The 19,659-nt window shown below is 41.9% G+C and overlaps 1 protein-coding gene across 1 annotated transcript in view; it reads left to right on the forward strand.

Annotated features, from left to right (window-relative positions):
* LOC115463218 (peroxisomal multifunctional enzyme type 2-like) overlaps window positions 1–19,659 on the forward strand; it is a gene marked incomplete at its 5' end in the record, with an annotated part of 177,107 nt that overhangs the window by 94,222 nt on the left and 63,226 nt on the right. The window contains 4 exon segments of the mRNA XM_030193530.1: window positions 357–593; window positions 3,960–4,011; window positions 16,571–16,642; window positions 17,051–17,154. Of these exon segments, the coding sequence (XP_030049390.1) occupies window positions 357–593; window positions 3,960–4,011; window positions 16,571–16,642; window positions 17,051–17,154 (465 nt within the window).

Below are 19,659 nucleotides of genomic sequence, written 5' to 3' on the forward strand. Positions count from 1 at the left end.
GTTCTTTTGACAAACATTAGTTAGTATTTTCGTACTTCATTTGTGGATCATTTTAAATGTGGCTTAATGTAAGGAGACACTTACCATGTTTAGCTTTTAAAAAAAAACCCCTAAAACTGTTGTTTCTGTGGTTACAATTTAGTCAAAAGCTGTGCAGTTGACCAAAGAGAGAGAATCAAAAGAAGAAAACCAAATAGTACAAACAAAGCAGAAAAATGCCATTTTGAAAATCAGAAGAAATAGCCGTTTCTCACTTTACATGACAATCTGCAAAATACACTGAATGAATTATGTTTGTGTAGAGAACAGCAGCTGATGAGCCTTATACTAAAATTGTTTCTTTATACAAATTTTAGACTAAAGCTATTGGCCAGAAGCTTCCTGCAGTAGTTTTCAGCTATAATCACTTACAGACAATTTTGTATGCGCTTGGAGTGGGCATGTCAACAAAGAATCCAGACAATCTCAAATTCCTTTATGAAGGACATGAGGACTTCTGCTGTTTTCCTACCTTTGGAGTCATCCCTAGCATGGCTGTCTTGATGGGCGAAACACTTGGCTCTACTCCTGGACTGTCTTATGATCTCACAAAGGTACATACTACTGTGCATGCTTGATATCTTTATGGATATGTTTAAATGAGCACTTTAAACGTTGGTAAAAGTCGGAGGTGGAGGATAAGGATATCATAATGCCCCATTTAAATATATAGTAAGGTTATAGAAGGCAGTGAAATATTAGGTTTTTTTTTAGTTATGTTTTACAGTTATTACAGTTGAATCTATGCTTGCTAGACTTGCTACAGCTGAGATGGATAAATCATAGGGGAAAGAAGGGAGAGACTTAGCATTTTCTGAAGATATGACAGTGCCACAAATTGCCATGTATGTATTAATGTGTTCCTTGAGCAGGACTATGCCAGCAATAAAGTAAGGAACAGGAAGAAATTCACCTTGCAGTTACCAGCTTATAGGCACATTTGAGTAAACATGGTGATTTCTGACACTCTTATGTACTAGGAAATACTAAGTAAAGCAGTTCGTTTTCTTGTCTAGATTGTTTCTTCTCAAGCTTCTCTTAGCTGATGTGCTTGCTCCTTTTCCTTCTTTCCTTTTGTGCAGATCTGCAGTTTTTCCTTCCTGCATCAGTGTAGAGCTCTAGATGTAGTTCGGCAACTGCTCCCCCCCCTTTATATTCTCTCTCTTCTCCACTTTACGTTCTCTTGTGCTCTCTCCCTCCTTCTATCTAACCTACCCACCCCTCAACACTTTTCTTTCTTTATTTCATTCAGTTTGAGTAGGGGGGTATTGTCTCTGCCTTGTTTTTTTCCCTGCAGTGCTACCTTTAAAGACATTGTGACTAGAGTATTTTTGCAACAATATTTTTTTCCTTGGTTAGTTTTTCAGCATAGCTTGACAATAATGAACTCATTCCTAAGCCAGAGTATGGTGGAGTATGATCTGTCTTTCAAATTTACTGTGCATGCTTGCCATAGTACTTGCATCATACCAAAGAACCCAATATGAAGGGGAGTATTTCTGACTCTCTCTGCCACCTTAACATAAGAGCATAAAAATAACCATACTGGGTCAGACCAATGGTCAATCTAGCCCAGTGTCCTGTTTCCAACAGTGGCCAATCCAGGTACAAGTACCAGGCAGAAATCCAAATAGTAGCAACATTCCATATTACCAATCCCAGGGTAAGCAGTGGCTTCCTCATCTCTATCTGACTGCACTGGGTGGTATTTGAAGATCTTCTGTCTCCACTCAATGCATAAAACAATCACTTGGCACAGGCACCTCTGTTATCAGTGCTGTTCTCTTGTCTTTCTCCTCTACCATGATGTCCAATTTTCTTGCATTGAGCTTTTTATCACTTGGAAGTGGAATATCACAGGTCTCTTGATTTCCCATAATTCTCTTAGAGTCATGTTTCTAGTGCTTTTAAAGTTCCCAGTGGATGAGATTTGCCATCTTATTTTGCCTTTTGGTATCTAAACCTTCTCTTATTAGAACTTTGAAGTCCAGTTTTACCCACTTGGATTTGAGAAATCCCAAAACTTCCACTTCACTGTGACCCTCCCCTCAACCACCACCACCCTCCCCCATCACAGGATGCCTGCTGTGGTCTCATCTTCCATACCCAGACCTGACAAGTTGTGGTGCAGGAGAGGGATACAAATGTCATAAATAAATGTGGATTCTGGACATGGCTAAACTGATTTTGGTCTGGCTGTGGCCAGTGTGCATTGACTGGTGGGATCTATCAGTCAGTAAATCACATTATCAACACATGTCCACTCACATGACTACCACCTGCACACCTCATCTGACTCTGCTAACTGGCTTAGTTGAGTGACGAGCACACACTAAGAAGCAGTAGTGGTAGTAACTTCAGAAGTCCAGCTGAAAGCTATGGCATGATCATTGAGAATAAAACTACTATGGTGCAAGAATATTTACTGATGTGAAGATACTGCTTTTTCAGACATGCTTCCTTCACTATCTTCAAGCCAGGAGTAATTGTCATGATGCAGTTTGATTTGGGGAGCCAGGCCTTACATTTCTTTGATACACTGTATGTGTTTTGCACACATGATTTCATACCAATAGCTATGTTGGCTCCAACCTTGTCAGCCATTTCAACTGTACAACTGGCATGGGAAGGAGCGAGTTTGGGTCGCTGTTGCCACAAAAAGGCCACTTGACCACCAGGGCATCCTAAGGTAGGCCCAGAGAGGTCCTACGAGTGGTCGGATAGGGGGCGGCCCGGGGAGACCTGTGTTCTGTTTGGGAGGGGAGGGATGTTGCAATGGTTTTGGATTCGGTTCTGGCTGAAACTGAATAGCAAATTTTGGTCGCTTTCTAATCTGAAATCCATATATATGGGCAAAAATGAATATTTTAGCTTGTTATAACGTGGTTTGCAGAAGGATTTCTCAACCCAATCCTTGGGACACACTTAGGCAGTCAGGTTCTCAGGATATCCAGAATGAATATGCATAAGATAAATTCGCATACAATGGAGGTAGTACATGCACATTTATCTCATACATATTCATTGTGGGTATCCTGAAAACCTGACTTGGTTAGGTGTGTCCTGAGAACTGGGTTGAAAACCACTGGTTTATACCCATTGAAATCTGTGAATCTCTTTAGAAATCATCACCTCATATCCATTAAAGAGCTCTGCAAGGCTTCAAAATCATGTGGCTTGCTAATTAGTGAAAAATGTTTTGCTAAAAATTCCAAGTGGGCCATACCCCAAAGTCTGGCAGGCCATATGTTCAGTGCCCTGTTTTAATGGAGCGGAGGAGTAGCCTGGTGGTTAGTGCAGTGGACTTTGATCCTGCTGAACTGGGTTTGATTCCCACTGCAGCTCCTTGTGACTTTGGGCAAGTCACTTAACCCTCCATTGCCCCAGGTACCTGTATATACTATGTAAACCGCTTTGAATGTAGTTGCAAAAAAAAAAAACCAAAAAAACACAGTCCCAATTTCCTTTCCCTTCCCTAATGGATCTGAATGGTATAAATCTGCATTTGCTGTTAGTCGAGGGTCTGGAATGTCTCCAAATTCCTGCTTTTACTTGTGAATGAAATAGACTTGAGCTCAAGTTTACAGGGATGATGCCACTGCAAGAAACTTGAAATCCAGCAATATATGGTGAAATGAGCTGTGATACCAGGAATATAAACCAATGACATTACCCTCACACTGGTCACTTTGGTAATATTCAGGTAGTTTGGTTTGAATGGGTTTTTAGCAGCAACTAATGACATCTCACTCCTTTCATGTTTGCAGCTATTTGAAATCAGAAGAATCGTATTTGCAAGAGTTTATTTGTGGTTTTCATCTAATTCATTCAGAAATGTTCTTTTGACATTTTAAAGAATAACTGTGGAAGATGTAATTTGCCATGTCTGTAAAATGATCTTTTAATGCTGTTTTGTACAGATGCTGCATGGTGAGCAATATCTGGAGCTGTATAAACCACTGCCGACAACAGGTTAGTGCCTCCCACTACTTGTTTTTATAGTTAATATAACACAGCAGGGGAACGTCCCAAATCTTATGGCTTGATTGGTTGCTTGGTTTTTCTTCCTTCTCCAGTTGTTTGTACCTAGTTTGCCATATGCAGTAGAACAGCATTTGTTCATTGCAAGATAATCACTCTCTCTCTGTCGACAAGCAGAATTGAATCGGGCACACAGATGAATGATGTCATACGATAGTGCCAAGACAGAACTGTTCTCCTATTGCTCAGAGCTAGTGTAAAGTTCTGAGTATGTGTGACCCTTTCCCATGTAGCAGTCTACTCACTTTTGTTTTCTGCTCTGCTGAGCAGATGTAAAAACACAGCTCTCCTAGAAGTTTTTGAAGAGTCTTTTGTTCTACCAAAACTATTTGTGTCTTTCTCAGAATTTTGTTATTCGCTCCTTATGGCAATGTTGGCAATGTGGACCCATTATGCAGGCCAAACCAGTCTTAAGACCATCTTCTACCTATGCAAGAAAAATGATGCTCACAAAATTCTGGAAGACTGTTGTGCGTGGCAGGTGTTCTCAAGGCCTAGGAAACGGACTTTAAGGCCCCGGGTACACTACAAAGAGGAAAAGCAACTCCTGATTAAGAAAAAGTCCTCTGTACAGCAAATGTCTGGGTCTTTCTTCCGTAGAAGTTGCCTCCATTCTGTCATGCAGTGCATTCTGATAATAATGAAGGAAGGAAATGCCCTACTTCTTTAGAGAATCAGTCTCAACTGAAAGTGCAAGTATCTGCAGTGCTGCCTCACTGGTCTCAGCAGAAGCAACATTTCAAAGCACTGCTGCCCCTGTGCCTTTAAGAGGGCCAACTGCTGACCTGTGTTTTTGCTTACATCAGTACCATCTTGAATTGCCTGAAGTAGGGAATGGGGGAGGGTTGGAACAATAGCAGCCAGAGCTTCAATACTTGGGGCCAGATGCACTAAACCTTAACGACCCTCTAACAACCCTTTAACGAAAGAAATTCCTAACCGTTGCATGCATTAAAGGCCTTTTTCCGACGAAGCAAGCAGCTAACAAAAACGGAATACAAAAGAGTACCTACCATTGTAATGTGGGCGATTCGGGATGCAGTAACAATACCGACGATTACACCGAATCATTTACCACGACATATTAAACGTATGGTCAGAGCAGTCGTAAAGGCCTGAGCTGTCATCTCCCTGCTTCCCCCGCACCTTAAAATTCCAAGCTGGCATGTTGAAAAACAAAATAAACACAAACATGTGGCTCCCCGCTTCCCTCTGCATACAATACAAACGAAAACAAAATAAAGGACTGGGACGGGGCAAGGGCGCTCGTCAGGAGCGTCCTGTATGGACGGCCTTGCCCCCGCCCCCCCCCCCCGAGGTTGCCGCTACTCCCCGCTTCTGCATGTATTAAATAAAAAACAAAAACAAAAAAACAAAGTTTAGCAGCCCCGGTCCCCCTCCCCTTCCTCTCTCTGTTTTTCTCCTTCACCCACAGCTCCGCCTCCGGCCATTTTCCGCCCCCGTGCCCCGCCCCCCTGAGCTTGTCACCGCTGCTCCCCCCCTCTACCGGACCCCCACCTCCGCTTTACCGGCCCGCGCTGCACGAGCAAGAACAGCTGATCAGCAATCAGTGCTGCCTTCTCCGACGTCCCTCTGTTCTTCCTGGGCCCGCCCTTCTCTGACGTAAGTTACCCACGTCAGAGGAGGGCGGGTCCAGGAAGAACAGAGTGACGTCGGAGAAGGCAGCACTGATCGTTGATCAGCTGTTCTTGCCCGTGCAGCGCCTTCAGACAGAGGTGAGAGGCGCTGCGCGGGCCGGTAAAGCAGCGGGGGGGTCCGGTAGAGGGGGGAGCGGTGGTGACGAGCTCAGGGGGGCGGGGCGGAGGGAGGCGGAGCTGTGTTAAAAGGAGAAAAACAGAGAGAGGAAGGGAGGGGGACCGGGGCTGCTAAACTTTGGTTTTTTGTTTTTATTTGTTATATAATACGTACACAAGCAGGGAGCAGCGGCGACCTCGGGGTGGGGGTGGGTGGGGGGCAAGGGCATCCATACAGGATGCTCCTGACAAGCACCTTTCCCCCTTTTATTTTCAATGTGTTTTTTTTTAATTTTGGGTTTTGACGTTTGTGGCATGCACAGAGCAGCCAGCATAACGCTTGGCTGCTCTGTGCATGCTTTACGGGCAGGTTAACGACGGGGATTACACTTCTGTAATGCATTCGACTTACAAATACTGAACCGAACATGTGGGACTTCTGTTTTTAGTGCATTCTTCGTTCTTTCAACTTCGGTAAGGACTTTTACGTTTTTGATTTTTTAACGTATGGTTGATGCATCTGGGCCTTGGTGTCTTATCAAGGGTAAGTAGGTGCAAAGAAGAAGGGAAAAAGAAACTGAGGGGAGAGGAAGAGCCTAGAACAGGATCCTAATGACAAAGGAGCAAAAACATTTGACTGCTTGGAACTGGGAAGGGAGAGACAATGTGACTGCTGGGTATGGGAGAGAGAAATAGATTCAGGTTAAATAAATTTATTGGCATGACAATTTTACATACGTTGCTAAAGTAATACATTACAGGGCAATTGTATAACAGTAGGAGCTTATTCTATAAAGGAAAGTAGGCACCCTACTAAACTGTAATACTTACGTGCTACTCCTTACACCTGCCGTAGAGCTGGTGCAAATATTTGTGCCTAAATTCTAGAGGTTACGCATGTAACTTATAGAAAAGTGTGAGCATTGCCCCTGTGTGTGCCCACTCTTGCAAATACACACTATGTGTAAGATATGCCTGTATTTAGAAAACACCACTTAGGCAGAAAATTGGCATATACTGTTTATACTTGACTATAAGTAGAGATTTTTGGGCCTAGAAAAGCCCAAAAATTGGGATCTCTGCTCATAGTTGAGAACACATATTTCTGCCTTTCCTCCCTTTCCCCACAGTGATCGACATGTCTTTCTCTTTCCCCTCCTCCCTACAGTGACTGGCGTTTCTTCTTACCAATATTGCCTGCACGCTGCCTCTGATGCTACCGCTGACACCGAAGTACCATAACTTCAAGCTGTGCCGATGTAGGGCCTTGAGTGTTTGTGCATGCTCAAGGCCTGTTGGTTCCTAGTGGGATCAGACAGGCCTTGAGCATGTGCAGATAGATGCTCAAGGCTCCTCACTGGCCCTGCTTGCAGCTATGATGTTAGCTGTTGCATCAGGGGCAGCGTCAGGTGGTACCGTTAAGGAGAAACACTGATTGATGCGGGGGGGGGGGGGGGGGGGGGGGGGGGGGAAGAAAGATGTGCTGGTCACCGTAGTGGGAAGGAGTGACAGAGGCACCTCTGACTTGCTCCAGGAGGGCTCTGTGGCAAGCTGACAGAATTCAGGCTATGAGGCACAATAGAATGTGGAGGTATTGAAACGAATAGGCCATTACAAATGGTGGGGGAGGTAGGATGAAAATAATGAAATAAGAAAGATAAGACAGGAAGAAAACATGATCTACTGAAATCTATTGATTGAGGGAAGCAGCAGTCCAGCTTCCCAGCAAAATCAAGTATTTTACAATTCTACATTGGCTAGGATCAGATCAGTATTGGGATGTATCATAGATTTCCACATACACTTTGAAGCTGAAATACTATCAGTTCTTTGGGCATGTTTTCTAGCATTACTACATCTACGTGCTGATTTTCCTGGACACCCAAGGATTTACATACCCTACTTAATGCAACCGTTCTATCTAAATTCAGTTACTGTAATTCTCTCTATAATGCTCTCAATTTTCTTTATCTTTATTTATTGGGATTGATTCACTACCACATTGTACATCAGATACAGTTTAACATAAAACTTACAATTTTGTTAACAGCATAACAATAATAAAAATGGCCAAATATAAACATTAATACAATAAAAGAGGTTAATTTGAGAGCTACAAATTAAAACCCAATAGGACTATCATGAAACTGTATAAAAAAATAACAGCACTGAAATTCAAATAACAAAGATATAATACAGTGTTGGCATAATATTAATGATGCATCTAATAAATACCCCTTAGAACATTCAAATAGATTTGATGCTAATGCTTTTATACAACACCATGTAGCTGAGTGCCCAAGTGCAGATATATAAATGGGGACAAGTTGGGCGGTACAAAGTCAGTTGGGATAAATAGATGGGTGGCTACACTCTAGGCAAGTTCTTTGTATAGTTAAGGAACTGGTGTAAGTTACAGTGTGTGTAGCAAGCTAGTCCAGGTGTAGAGTGGTGTATAATCAGTCACCCTATGTATTAAAGACTTGGGAGAAAATCCAGGCTTTCATCTTCCTGAAGTAGAGGTAGTCTTGAGTTAGATGTAGCCCTTCCCCCCCCCCCCCCCCCCCCCCGGGAGTAAATTCCAGCGCGTGGAGGCTACTCCTGAGAAGGCTCGCTGGCTGGTATCACATTGTGCAATGTATCTGCTATTAAGTGTCTTCAAACAATACAAAACACTGAGGTAAAATTGCTCTACTCTACTCATGTGTTCTATACTTTCAAATTCCTCAATGTTTGTTATGCAGTCCAGACAAGGTTTTTTTCCAACAATTGTTTATAGTAACCTGCCTGACGCCATCCAAGGCTATCCCAACGTAGTTGGTGACATTGTGTATGGTTACTGTCTAGTAGTCCAGCATGGTGGTTTCTTCGTTGGCATCTAGAGCTTCACAGGCACTTGAAAGCCTTTATTATTCCCTGATTGAAGAGCTGGATGATGAACATTGTGTTCAGGGTAATGAACAGATCCTCATTGTTGGGGTGTGCATTTTCTAGTAATAGTGCATTATTCAAAATCAGCAGTACCTTAAAGGCTAGATTCTTACGGTGGAGATACTGTTTAACTTCTGGAATGAAACAGTTGTTGAACCAATCCCAGAATAATTCAGACATCATCCAAGCTTTGCGGTTCCATCTCTAATGGACTAGCATGCACTTCAGGTTCTTTCCTTTAAGAGAGCACGAGGATTTGGGGCTCTGTACAGCATAAGAGGATTGCATTTGAAATCACCCTTGGCATTGGTGCACAATAACGGGGTGGTGTGATCTTTAAATATCTTAAAACTAGGGGCTTTGGCTGCCATTTTTGTTATATATGTCTGTTTGCCAGCCTAAGTCAGTCTCATCAACATTAAAAACCATCCTTGGCACATAACACTTTTCTTCTATCACACTTAACAGATATGTTTATATTCTTCTGCAGCTTCATTGTCAGCTGAACCTGCCTCGCCATAAAGGCTTACATTTTTAAGTGTATATCACCTTTTAAAAAGCACAAACCAGCCAGAACTAGCAGAAAAGGGTTTCATGTTTTCCTGACCCTGGGTGACTTGTTTATAAATCTGTTTAGTTTTCATCCTCACAGCAATGCTGGCCGCAGTGCTTTTTTTTTTTTTCATCTACCATTTGTATTATCCACAAATTTAACTGCTTTTCCATCTTTTCCATTGACTCATCACGAACCACAGGTGGTGTTTTGGAATTTTCTGGTGGTTCTTCACGAACAGACCACAATCTCTAACTCTTTTTGCTGGATGGATCGGATTGTTGATTCATTAACCTTAAACTCACAAGCTGGTTAACTAGCACTGGATATCAACCCCAGTGCTTTTAATATTAATAAGGTTTTTAAAATATATATATTTTATTTGTAAAATTTAAACAAAAATACAAGTCAACTCACTTGCGCAAGAAATACAACACAAAGAAGTACACGCAGGAATTGCGCAAGAAATACAACACAAAGAAGTACACGCAGGAAGAGTCTGTGTCCAGGCCATTAAGGTAAAGATAAGTAACGCTGTGGCTCGGGGCACCAGATATGAGTGATTTATATGCAATTTGAAAGGACAATTACAGGTTTTATTTGTATCAAGCAGAGTAAAATTTTCAAAAAGTTTGTTTTTTCAGTGGGGGTTTTTTCTGTCTATGATGACTTGTTGTGCGTGCAAACATATTTGAATGTCAATTAACTTCTCAGTTGCCGCACTAGTTGAGACTTCCCCCCCCCCCCCCCTTTTTTCTGATTTTTGAAATTTTGATATGGGCAGTATCACTCTCCTATTGAGGTTTTTTGTTATTTCAATATTTCTAGCAGTTGTGTTGATCTGAATGTGATATTGTGAATGTATAAGTAGGCTTCTGGGAACGTTTAGGGTTGGGGATAGCTAGATGTCTTGCAGATGGGCGGCTTTTTTTCTATTATGACACACACCTGAAACGTCTACAGGAAATAGCTAGCAATATAGATGACGTGATTTGATTATGGGGCTCAGGTGTAGACGTATTGTGGAGGTTGCACTTTTATGAGGTAAAATTGTTTGTATGGTGATCTCCATCACCCAGCTGCACCTAGAAAGCCTTGAGCCAGATGTACTCCACTGTTGCTATATTCTGCAGGTAAGCACAGACCTCTCATCCCACCCTTCCCCTTCTGATTTCTTTTGGAAAGCAGACCTGAGACATTCTCTTCCCTATGTATCTAATTACCAAGGACTCCTTGCTTTTTGCAGGACCTGGATGCAGGGCAGGATAGAGCACTATCCTGGTCAGCAGGAATACAAGGGGCAGCAGTGCCCTGTTATACTGTGGACTGTGATACTGATACAAAACTGTTTCAAGCCTATGTACAAATGTCTTATTCTCAAATGGACACACCCAGTTGTGGCTGCCTGCAAGGGTGGGAGTGGGAGAGACACTGGGACTGGATCTATGCACCATCTTTTCCAGTGGTCTTGGATCGAGCACTCCCAAGAGCTGGGGAGGGGGGTTGCATAGACTGGAGCTGTACACTGTTAGCTTGCCTGTGGGAATCCACAAAGCTGTATATCATCTCATTCTGTTCAGTCTCTTTTCCCCTTTTTGTTACATTGATCCAAAGCTATGGAATCAATGGACATTTTTATAGCTTCAGATAATGCAAAATACATGCTTTAGTTGATGTATTTATATGTAGTAAACAATGGCTGATCAAGACCAGCATGGTCCATCCAGACTTCCCAGTAAGGTGGTCAGGGTTGTAATGGCCACTCCATCGGTATCACAAACTATCATATTTTAACAATTTCATCAGAAACATCTTTAACATGCTTAACATTCTCTTCCATAGTGGGGCATAGCTTGAACATAGTTCTGCATATTCTGTTCACAAGATTTAGTACATAGAGATAACTGCCCTCTCCCCTCCCCTCCCCATGCCATGCCTTTGTTTAGGGATGTAACAGTCCAATGCATGTTTCTCCTCATTCATTTGTTTATAGTTGGAACTTCTGCTCCTCCTTCATGCTTTTTATGAGGTGCAAAAATCATTTAACTTTTGATTGACCAGAAATGCTCTACCCTTAGGTTCTGTTCTCTTGCTATTTAGGGATCTTTTGAGTTTTATCCCATGTGTCTTTGAATTCCATCCCTGTTTATGTCTCTACCTCCCTTGCCATAAAAAAATATTGGCGGCTGCTTCTTTAACAATATAAACTTAAAAGTAAGACAAGGATTAAATCCTTCTGGCTTCATTCCATGTCCTTTAGTTCTATAGCTTCTCCTTTGAAAATGATTCCTTTTGTAGCATTTTTAAGTCTTTTTCATTTGTCTTTTGGTACAGACACCATGCCATGTTGGTTGTTTTCCGTTGGACTGCTTCCATTTTCTTTGTAGTAAATGAGGTACAGTTCCAAATACAGTACTCCATGTGAGGCCTCACCAATGACCTGAGGCATTATAATTTCCTTTCTGCTTGTTATGCACCTCTTTCTGCCACCCAGTAATGCCACTGTCATTAGCCTCTACTTGCCATATTGTTTTCTAACCTTGAAATCCTCCAGTCGCTATCATCCTAAAGACTTTCCCCTGATCAGTGCATATCAGCCTCTAGCCTCCTATCACATACAGCCCATTTGAACTTCTGTACTCCAAATGCATCATTTTACCTTTCTTCATATTAAAGCTTAACTGTCAAACATTAGATCATTTTTCTAATTTTTGTAGATCACATCTCATGTCTGCTTCCTTGGGCGTGTCCATTTTTTACATCTTTGTGTCTTCTGAAAAAAGACAAATTTCTCTCCTAGTCCTTCATCAATATCACTTTAAAAAGAGAAGGGAATGGGCCCCAAAATTGATTCCTGAGGCACTCCAACACTTGCCTTTTTTCTAAATAATCTGTCAGTCAACCAGATTCAGTCCAGTTTGCCACTGTGGGACCCAGCAGCAGGCTGCTCAGATTATTTATGAGCCTTTTATAAAAAAAAAAAAAAAAAAACTAGCAAAGACTTTGCTGATATCTAAGTAGACCACATCCAGTGCATGCCCACAATCAAGTTCTCCAGTTGAAGAAAGCAGTTTAGTTTGAGTGGACTCTTCTCTCTACTGCGGCCTGCCTCTCTGACATAACTTCCTGTAGAGAGAAGAGGTCAGTGTCGGCGACAGGGCAACCTATGGGAATTGCTGCTGCTTCTGCCACCGCCTTTTGGAAAACAATAAAAGAAGGTAGATTCATGGAAGACAGTTGAGGAAGGGGGGGGGGGGGAAGATGCCAGACCGTGGCTGGTGGGGGGGATGCTACTCCATGAAGAGTGCCGCCTGAGGCCCCTGCCTCAGTTGGCCTGATGGTAGGGCCACCACTGTTTTCAGGATAACCAGAATGAATGTGCGCAAGGTAAGATTTGCATGCATTGCCTTCATTACATGCAAATCCATCTCGATCAAACTCATTGTGGTTATACTGAAAACCAGCCTGTCCAGAGGTATATTTTGAGATTAGCTTGAGAAACACTACCTTAAGACTCCTCCTCCTTTAGAGTCCGTGGTTTGTATCTCATCTGGCCATGTGGTTTGTTCCACTGTCTGTGTAGTGGATTGTTCTTAAACACTTTCTTCTACTGAAAGTGTGGTGTCTACTCATCAGTGACCATCTCTGGAAAAAGGTGCCTAAAGTAGTGGATCCAAAATGGCCAATTTTTCATTTCCTGGGTCCATAAACAGTCAGCAAAGGTTGCATGTTTGAACTTCTGCAACTTTTTTTATTCTTTCACATAAAAGGATGGGGGTTTGTACTGTAGTATTACAAATTGTTTGCTCTTACAGAATTCATTAAAACCTTATGTTTTGTTTCTGGTGACTTTAGTCACCTTTTCCCAGAGTTGGTCACATATATTCTTTTATCAGTAGTTATCTGTGGTCTTTCTCCAGGAAATTTTCTGTGCACACCAAAAAAATATTTGTTTCACATCTGTGCTTTTTCATCATCACACTCCATAGTCCACACCTTGTTCCTCAGCACTTTTCAGTCTTACAATTCCACTTCTGGCCTTCCTCCTCTCCCTAACATACGAAAAGAACCTTGTGTCCACGTGTTACATGCTTAACCACTGTTTCTTCTGCCTCTACTTTTGCCGCACTGATTTCTTTGCCTTTTTAAGCTTTTTGGTGTTCGTTTCTGTGTTCCTTTTCTTTTGGTTTTGTATTTTGTGGATGCTGTCTCTTTGCCTTTAATTTTTTAGCTGCTTTCCTTGGAGAATAATTTTTTTTCCTTTTTCTTTTGTTTTAATATACTTTCCTTACATAAAGGTCTGTTGCCATTTTTTATAGCTCTTTTAATCTTAGCCATTTTGCATTCCTTCTATAAGGGAATTCCTTTTATTAAAGTCAGTCGTGTTTGATATCAAGGACTTTGAGCTTGGAGTGTGTGGACTCCACTTTAGCTTTTATATCAAACTGTAACGTGTTGAATGCTGCTGGCCAGATGGACATACACTCAGCTTTAGATACACTTGATTCATTTTGTAAGTAGTAGATCTAGTGTTGACCGTTCCTTAATAAGAGCCAATACAATTTGTATGAATAATGCTCCCTTAAAGTATCCATAATCTCTGTACTTCTCAGTTTTGTAGATGACAAAGACAAATCCACACCCAATAGATTAAACTCTGCCAGTGACATCACTTTTCCTTTTCTGTCCTTTTTAGTATGTATCTTTGATCAGATCTCTGCCCAGTTCTTCTATTTGTCTGAAGTCTGTAGGCTCTTGTCACTGTGAATGGAAGAGCCATCTCCATTTCCCCCCCATACCCTGCATTTAAATTGATTGCAGGTAAGCGTAAATATAATCGTGTCATCTCTCTGCTTTACCAAGAACATTGGCTTCCTTTACATTCTTGTGTGCAATTTAAGGTACTGACTTTGATTCTTAAATCCTTACAAATCAGTCAACCTTCTAGTTCAGTACTTGTCACCTTATTCTCCTGTGTTCTGTAGACCAACCTCTTTTAGTGGTGCCATCATTGCAGACAGTCCCTTTAACCTCCTTTTGGAACACAATTTTTTTTTTGTTATATTTGTACCCCGCGCTTCCCCACTCATGGCAGGCTCAATGTGGCTCACATGGGGCAATGGAGGGTTAAGTGACTTGCCCAGGGTCACAAGGAGCTGCCTGTGCCTGAAGTGGGAATCGAACTCAGTTCCTCAGTTCACCAGGACCAAAGTCCACCACCCTAACCACTAGGCCACTCTTCCACAATGTTTTCAGTTGCTGGACCTTTACTCTAGAATGCACTTCTGCTTAACCTGCGTAAACTACGTTCATATGGAGTTTAAGAAGGCTCTCAAAACTTTCCTTATTCAGCAAATATATGGATTTTTTTTTTTAGGATCCAGATAATTTTTTTCTCACCTTTTTTTAATTCAGCTGTGGAGCAGCTTACTTGCTTACTTTTGATGTATTGACTGTTTTTTGTCCTCTTTTTTTTTTTTTTTTTTCCCTCTACTACTGGTCCTATTCATTATTGTATTGTAGTTTTTTTTCTGATATGAGACTCTTTTGTTGTTGTTTATATTGTACACAGCTATGATGATATTCTCCTTAGCGGTATATCAAATAAAGGCAACCCGAAACCTGATTTTAGGTTTTGTCCTATCTTGTTCAGATTATTTTATTACTTTAATGTTATTGTTATCATAATCATATTATTTTAATATTTTGTACTATATTGAGATAGTTAAACACTTCATGTTAAGGGAAGATGGTGTAAACTAAAATATAATCAGGGCGGCCCGACCATTAGGCCACTCTTTTCAGGAGAGGCATCTTCCCCCTTCCTTGCTCCACCCCGTTTCTTGATTTTTACCTTCTTTTTACATTTTTTTAAAAAGCCGGCAGTGATTCCCATACGCTGCCCTACTACCGGCACCCACCTCTTTCTTTTTCTGCAGCCGTCTCTCTGATGTAACTTCCTGTTTCCTCAGAGGTGGCCGCAGTAGAGAAGAGGCCGGTACCAGCGGCTGGGCAACATATAGAAATTGCTGCCGTTGTCGTCTTTAAAAAAACGTAAAAAGAAGGTAAAATCTGGCAACAGGGTGGAGGAAGGAAAGGGGAGATACCAGAACGGCCCCGGGGGGGGGGGGGGGGGGGGGGGAGGAATGGGCATTGGCTTTTCAGCCCTGCCTCAGGTGACATCTTGCCTTGGGCCATCCCCTGAATATAATACTTACTTTAAAATGTATGATATATAGGCAGTGTCTACAGTATTGTAGAAATAAGTAACTGATCTATTTGCAGAATGATGGCATGAGGCTAGCTCTTGGATTTAGATTAGATTATTTTTTGGTCCATCCCTATCCAGGGCAGATTACAATAAAAGCATTCATAAAATATACAATAAACGAAAATACAAATCAGCAAAATAAGACATATAAAAAATACATCACTTAAACAGGACAATAAAAAGCTTTAAACAGGAGTCTCTTAGGTGCCTCCGAAATGCTGGCTCACAGGGTTTCATAGGTTTTACTTTGAGTTCATTCCTTTGAAAAGTGGCATAAAGAAAAGAGGAAGCTACACCAGCTGGCGACACTTGTGGGACACTCTGCTTAAGAAATTATTGGGTTTTTTTTTTTTTTGGGTTACACATCCAAAGCAGTTTTCTCATTCCTCCCTTGCTAAGTGTAAAATATTCAAACTGAGGACACCAGAAAGACTGCCTTGTTCAATAAGCACGTTATCTCAAATTCAAGGTCACACTGGGCATATTTTATTCATCAGTTTGAGTGTTTTTAAAAAATGAAATCCCAGTGCATTTGTAGAGAAAGTACATTTAGAACTGGAATGTAGTTGCTGAATTCAACTGAATATGGTGACCCATGGGCCTTTTGAGTACCCTAGGGAATGTGCTTTTGCCGATTGAGAGGTTATGGAATTCTTTCTTGTGTACTGTGCTGTTTTCTCCTCACAGGCTGTTGTGACCTGGTACTGAGGGAGTTAGGGGAAAGTGTTGCCTGCTGCCCCTTGAAGCTTGGCACCTGGGGCAGCAACCTTGTTTGCCACCTCCTAGTCCTGGCCGTGTGCTGCCTGTTCTCATGTATAAATGGATCTGTGTTCAGTCACCTGCACAAATAAGTTCTAGCTCTTACCTGCCAGTACGTGGTAAAGTTATTCAAGTACTTTGTAGATGGGCAGAATATTTGAAAATTATCCAAAATGTAAAGACCTCTTATGTTCTGTGTGTTTTTGTTTTTCTATTTTACAGCACAGTTAACATCAGAGTCTACAATTGTGGATGTCCTTGACAAAGGCTCAGGCGCAGCTATACTTATGGATGGTAAATTTACATATGTATATTTTACAATGTATAGATGTTTGTATATGATATATATATATATATATATATATTTCTTAGCATGTTGAGGTAGGTGCATGCCTATTTGTTGTTACACATAGATATGCCCATCTCTGTGTATGTAAAGAGATGAGGGAAATTAGTGAAGTTATGCTATGGCGAGAAAAAAGTATCTCCTGTTAGAAAATGCTTGGATTTTTCTTAATTGATAAAACTGCTACTAATTTTGTACTGTAGCAAATCTTTGCGAAATCTGCCCCCTCTCACCTTATTTTTCTCACATGCACTATAATTGCATACTGTGCATGGAAAACACCTGTTGCAGTTGAACAAAAATACATTTTGCATATTTTGGAAAGAGATACACTTCTTTATCACTTTTTGTTTCAGTCCATACATACTGTGGGAAGGAACTTATTTGCTATAATCAGTTCACATTGTTTGTTGTTGGAGCTGGAGGATTTGGTGGGAAGCGGATATCAAATAAAGCAAAGGTAAATATTCACTTTTTTTTATCGTTAACTTTATCTCCATGAACTCTTCTCAGCTCAAAGATGTTACTGGTCAGAGGATTAATATAAAGTTGCGGTTCTCAACCCAGTCCTTGGGGCCATCTGGGTTTTCAGGATCTCCACAATGAATATGCGTGAGAGAAATTTACATGCACTGCCTCTTTTGCATACAAATCTATTCATGCATATGTATTTCATTTGTTTATTTTTACTGAATTCCTTGTAGATATACTGAAAACCTGTCTGACTGGGTGTGCCTGAGGATTGAACTAATTGTAGTGGTAGTAGACCGTGATACTCTCCTTTACCTTCATACTCTCTATTACCTTCTGGACAACATCGGACTTGGAGGATCTGTGCTGAACTGGATTTCCAGTTTCCTCAAATGTAGATCATACCAAGTCAAGGCAGCTAACTATATATATCCCCATCATGGTTCCCAGGCTGTGAGGTAGCATAAGGATCATCACTATTTCCAGCATTATTCAACATCATTATTGCTTCCTTCGGTAACAAACTTGAGAAGAATGGCTTAAAAATCACAGATATATGCAGATGACCACGATTTATATCCCCTTCTCGGGAGACCTAACAGATGTCACAAATATGATTCAGGCTAGCCTAGACATCATGGAGACATGGGCCTCGGCATTCAAATTAAAAATGAGTAGAGAGAAGGCCGAATTCTTAGTAATGACAAGCCCCTGACGTCCGATATACTGCAGCCATTTTACCATCAGCCAAACCAGATTCCCCTTAGAACGAAGCCTCAAAGTACTAGGAGTTATACTTGACCAAAATCTGACATTCGATGACTAACAGTCACTAAAAAGGCTTTTAGGATGCTTTGGAAATGAAGAAGAATCGAGAACTTCTTCCTGATCTCAACCTTCTGGTCCAATCTCTGATATTATTCCAGCTAGACTACTGCAATGGGCTATATGCAGGATGCAGAGACATGTGCCTAAAAAAACTACAAACTATACCCATCTCCTATTCCCTCTCTTCCACCATCTTTTTAACACCACGTCCACCCTCACTCAACTTCTTTAAACACCTATCCACTTCCTCTCATAGCTTCCCCCCACTACCCCCTTCCCTTTTCAGTGCCTCTCATTCTCTGCCAAGTCTTCCAGGTCATTCACACCATGTCTCAACCTTTACCCCCATTTCATCCCCTTCCATTACCCTTACCCTTTCACACCTTCACTCATTTTCCCAACCCCAACACCCTCCTACTCATAACTACCATTGTGATGACTTTCCCCTCAAAATTCCCACTCCATCTCTTCATCTATAATTTCCAGCTCTACCCCACCAACACTTTACCTCTTAATCATCAAGTCCTAGTCTTATCTACTCTGTTCCCTAGTCCCATCTTTAGCTCTGTTTCCTTCTCCTCCCCCTGAGTGTCCTCCATTTTCTACTAACCGCCCCCCCCTCCACCGCAAGTGCTATTTATCTTCTGCTCTTTCTAGGGTCTCCTGTCCAGTTGACATTTTTCTGTCTCCATTTTACCCTCATTTCCTCTTGTGTCCCTGTGTTTCCTGTAAAGCATCTCCCTTCTGTCACTGTCCCTTTCCCCATGTTCAGCATCACTCCTCTTGTTCCTGTCACTCCATATGTACAACTTTTTCATTTCCTTTTCTCTTGCAACCCACCCCAGGGCCAGCATCCCTGCCCCATCTTCAAGGTACTGCAACTGTCTGCGGGTGGCTACATCTCTCTCCTTCATCCAGGCTCTCTTCCTTCCACTCTCTCTCCAGTTCACCCCACTCCCATGGTTTGCCATCGCTGCCTGTCCTCCTAGCCTGCTTTCTGGTATCTCTCTCTTTACTTTCCTTTGCACACAGGCCTTTCTTCTCCCCCCCCCTTGCCCCCCCCCCCCGCGGTGTAGTATCACTCTCATCCTTCTTTTCTCCCCCTCATTGGTCCTCTAGCATTTCTGTGGGCTGCTGGCATCAATAAGGAGAACAAGCTGCTTCTGGCTGGCCCTTGAAGCATTTTCTCTGCTGTGTCCCATCTAAACGGATACAGGAAGTTGTGTCAGATGAGGCAGGTCACAACAGAGGGGAACGCTTCCAGGGCCAGCCAGAGGCTTTCTCTTCTTATTGATATTGCCAGCAGTCCACAGAAATACTGGAGGACCGCTGAGGGGGAGAAGGGAAGGACTACTACTACTACTACTACTTTTCATTTCTATAGCGCTACTAGACGTACTCAGCACTGTACACTGGAACATAAAGAGACAGTCCCCTGCTAAAGAGAGCTTACAGTCTAATCAGGACAGATAAACAGGACAAATAAGGGATAAAGGAATTACTAAGGTGGGAATGATAAAACATACAAGGGTACTGTACAAGCAAATAGGGGTTAGGAGTTAAAAGCAGCATCAAAAAAGTGGACTTTCAGCCTAGATTTGAAGACGGCCAGATATGGAGCTTGATGTACTGGCTCAGGAAGTCTATTCCAGGCATATGGTGCAGC

Source organism: Microcaecilia unicolor, chromosome 2, assembly GCF_901765095.1.
Source record: "Microcaecilia unicolor chromosome 2, aMicUni1.1, whole genome shotgun sequence".
Lineage (NCBI taxonomy): Eukaryota > Metazoa > Chordata > Amphibia > Gymnophiona > Siphonopidae > Microcaecilia > Microcaecilia unicolor.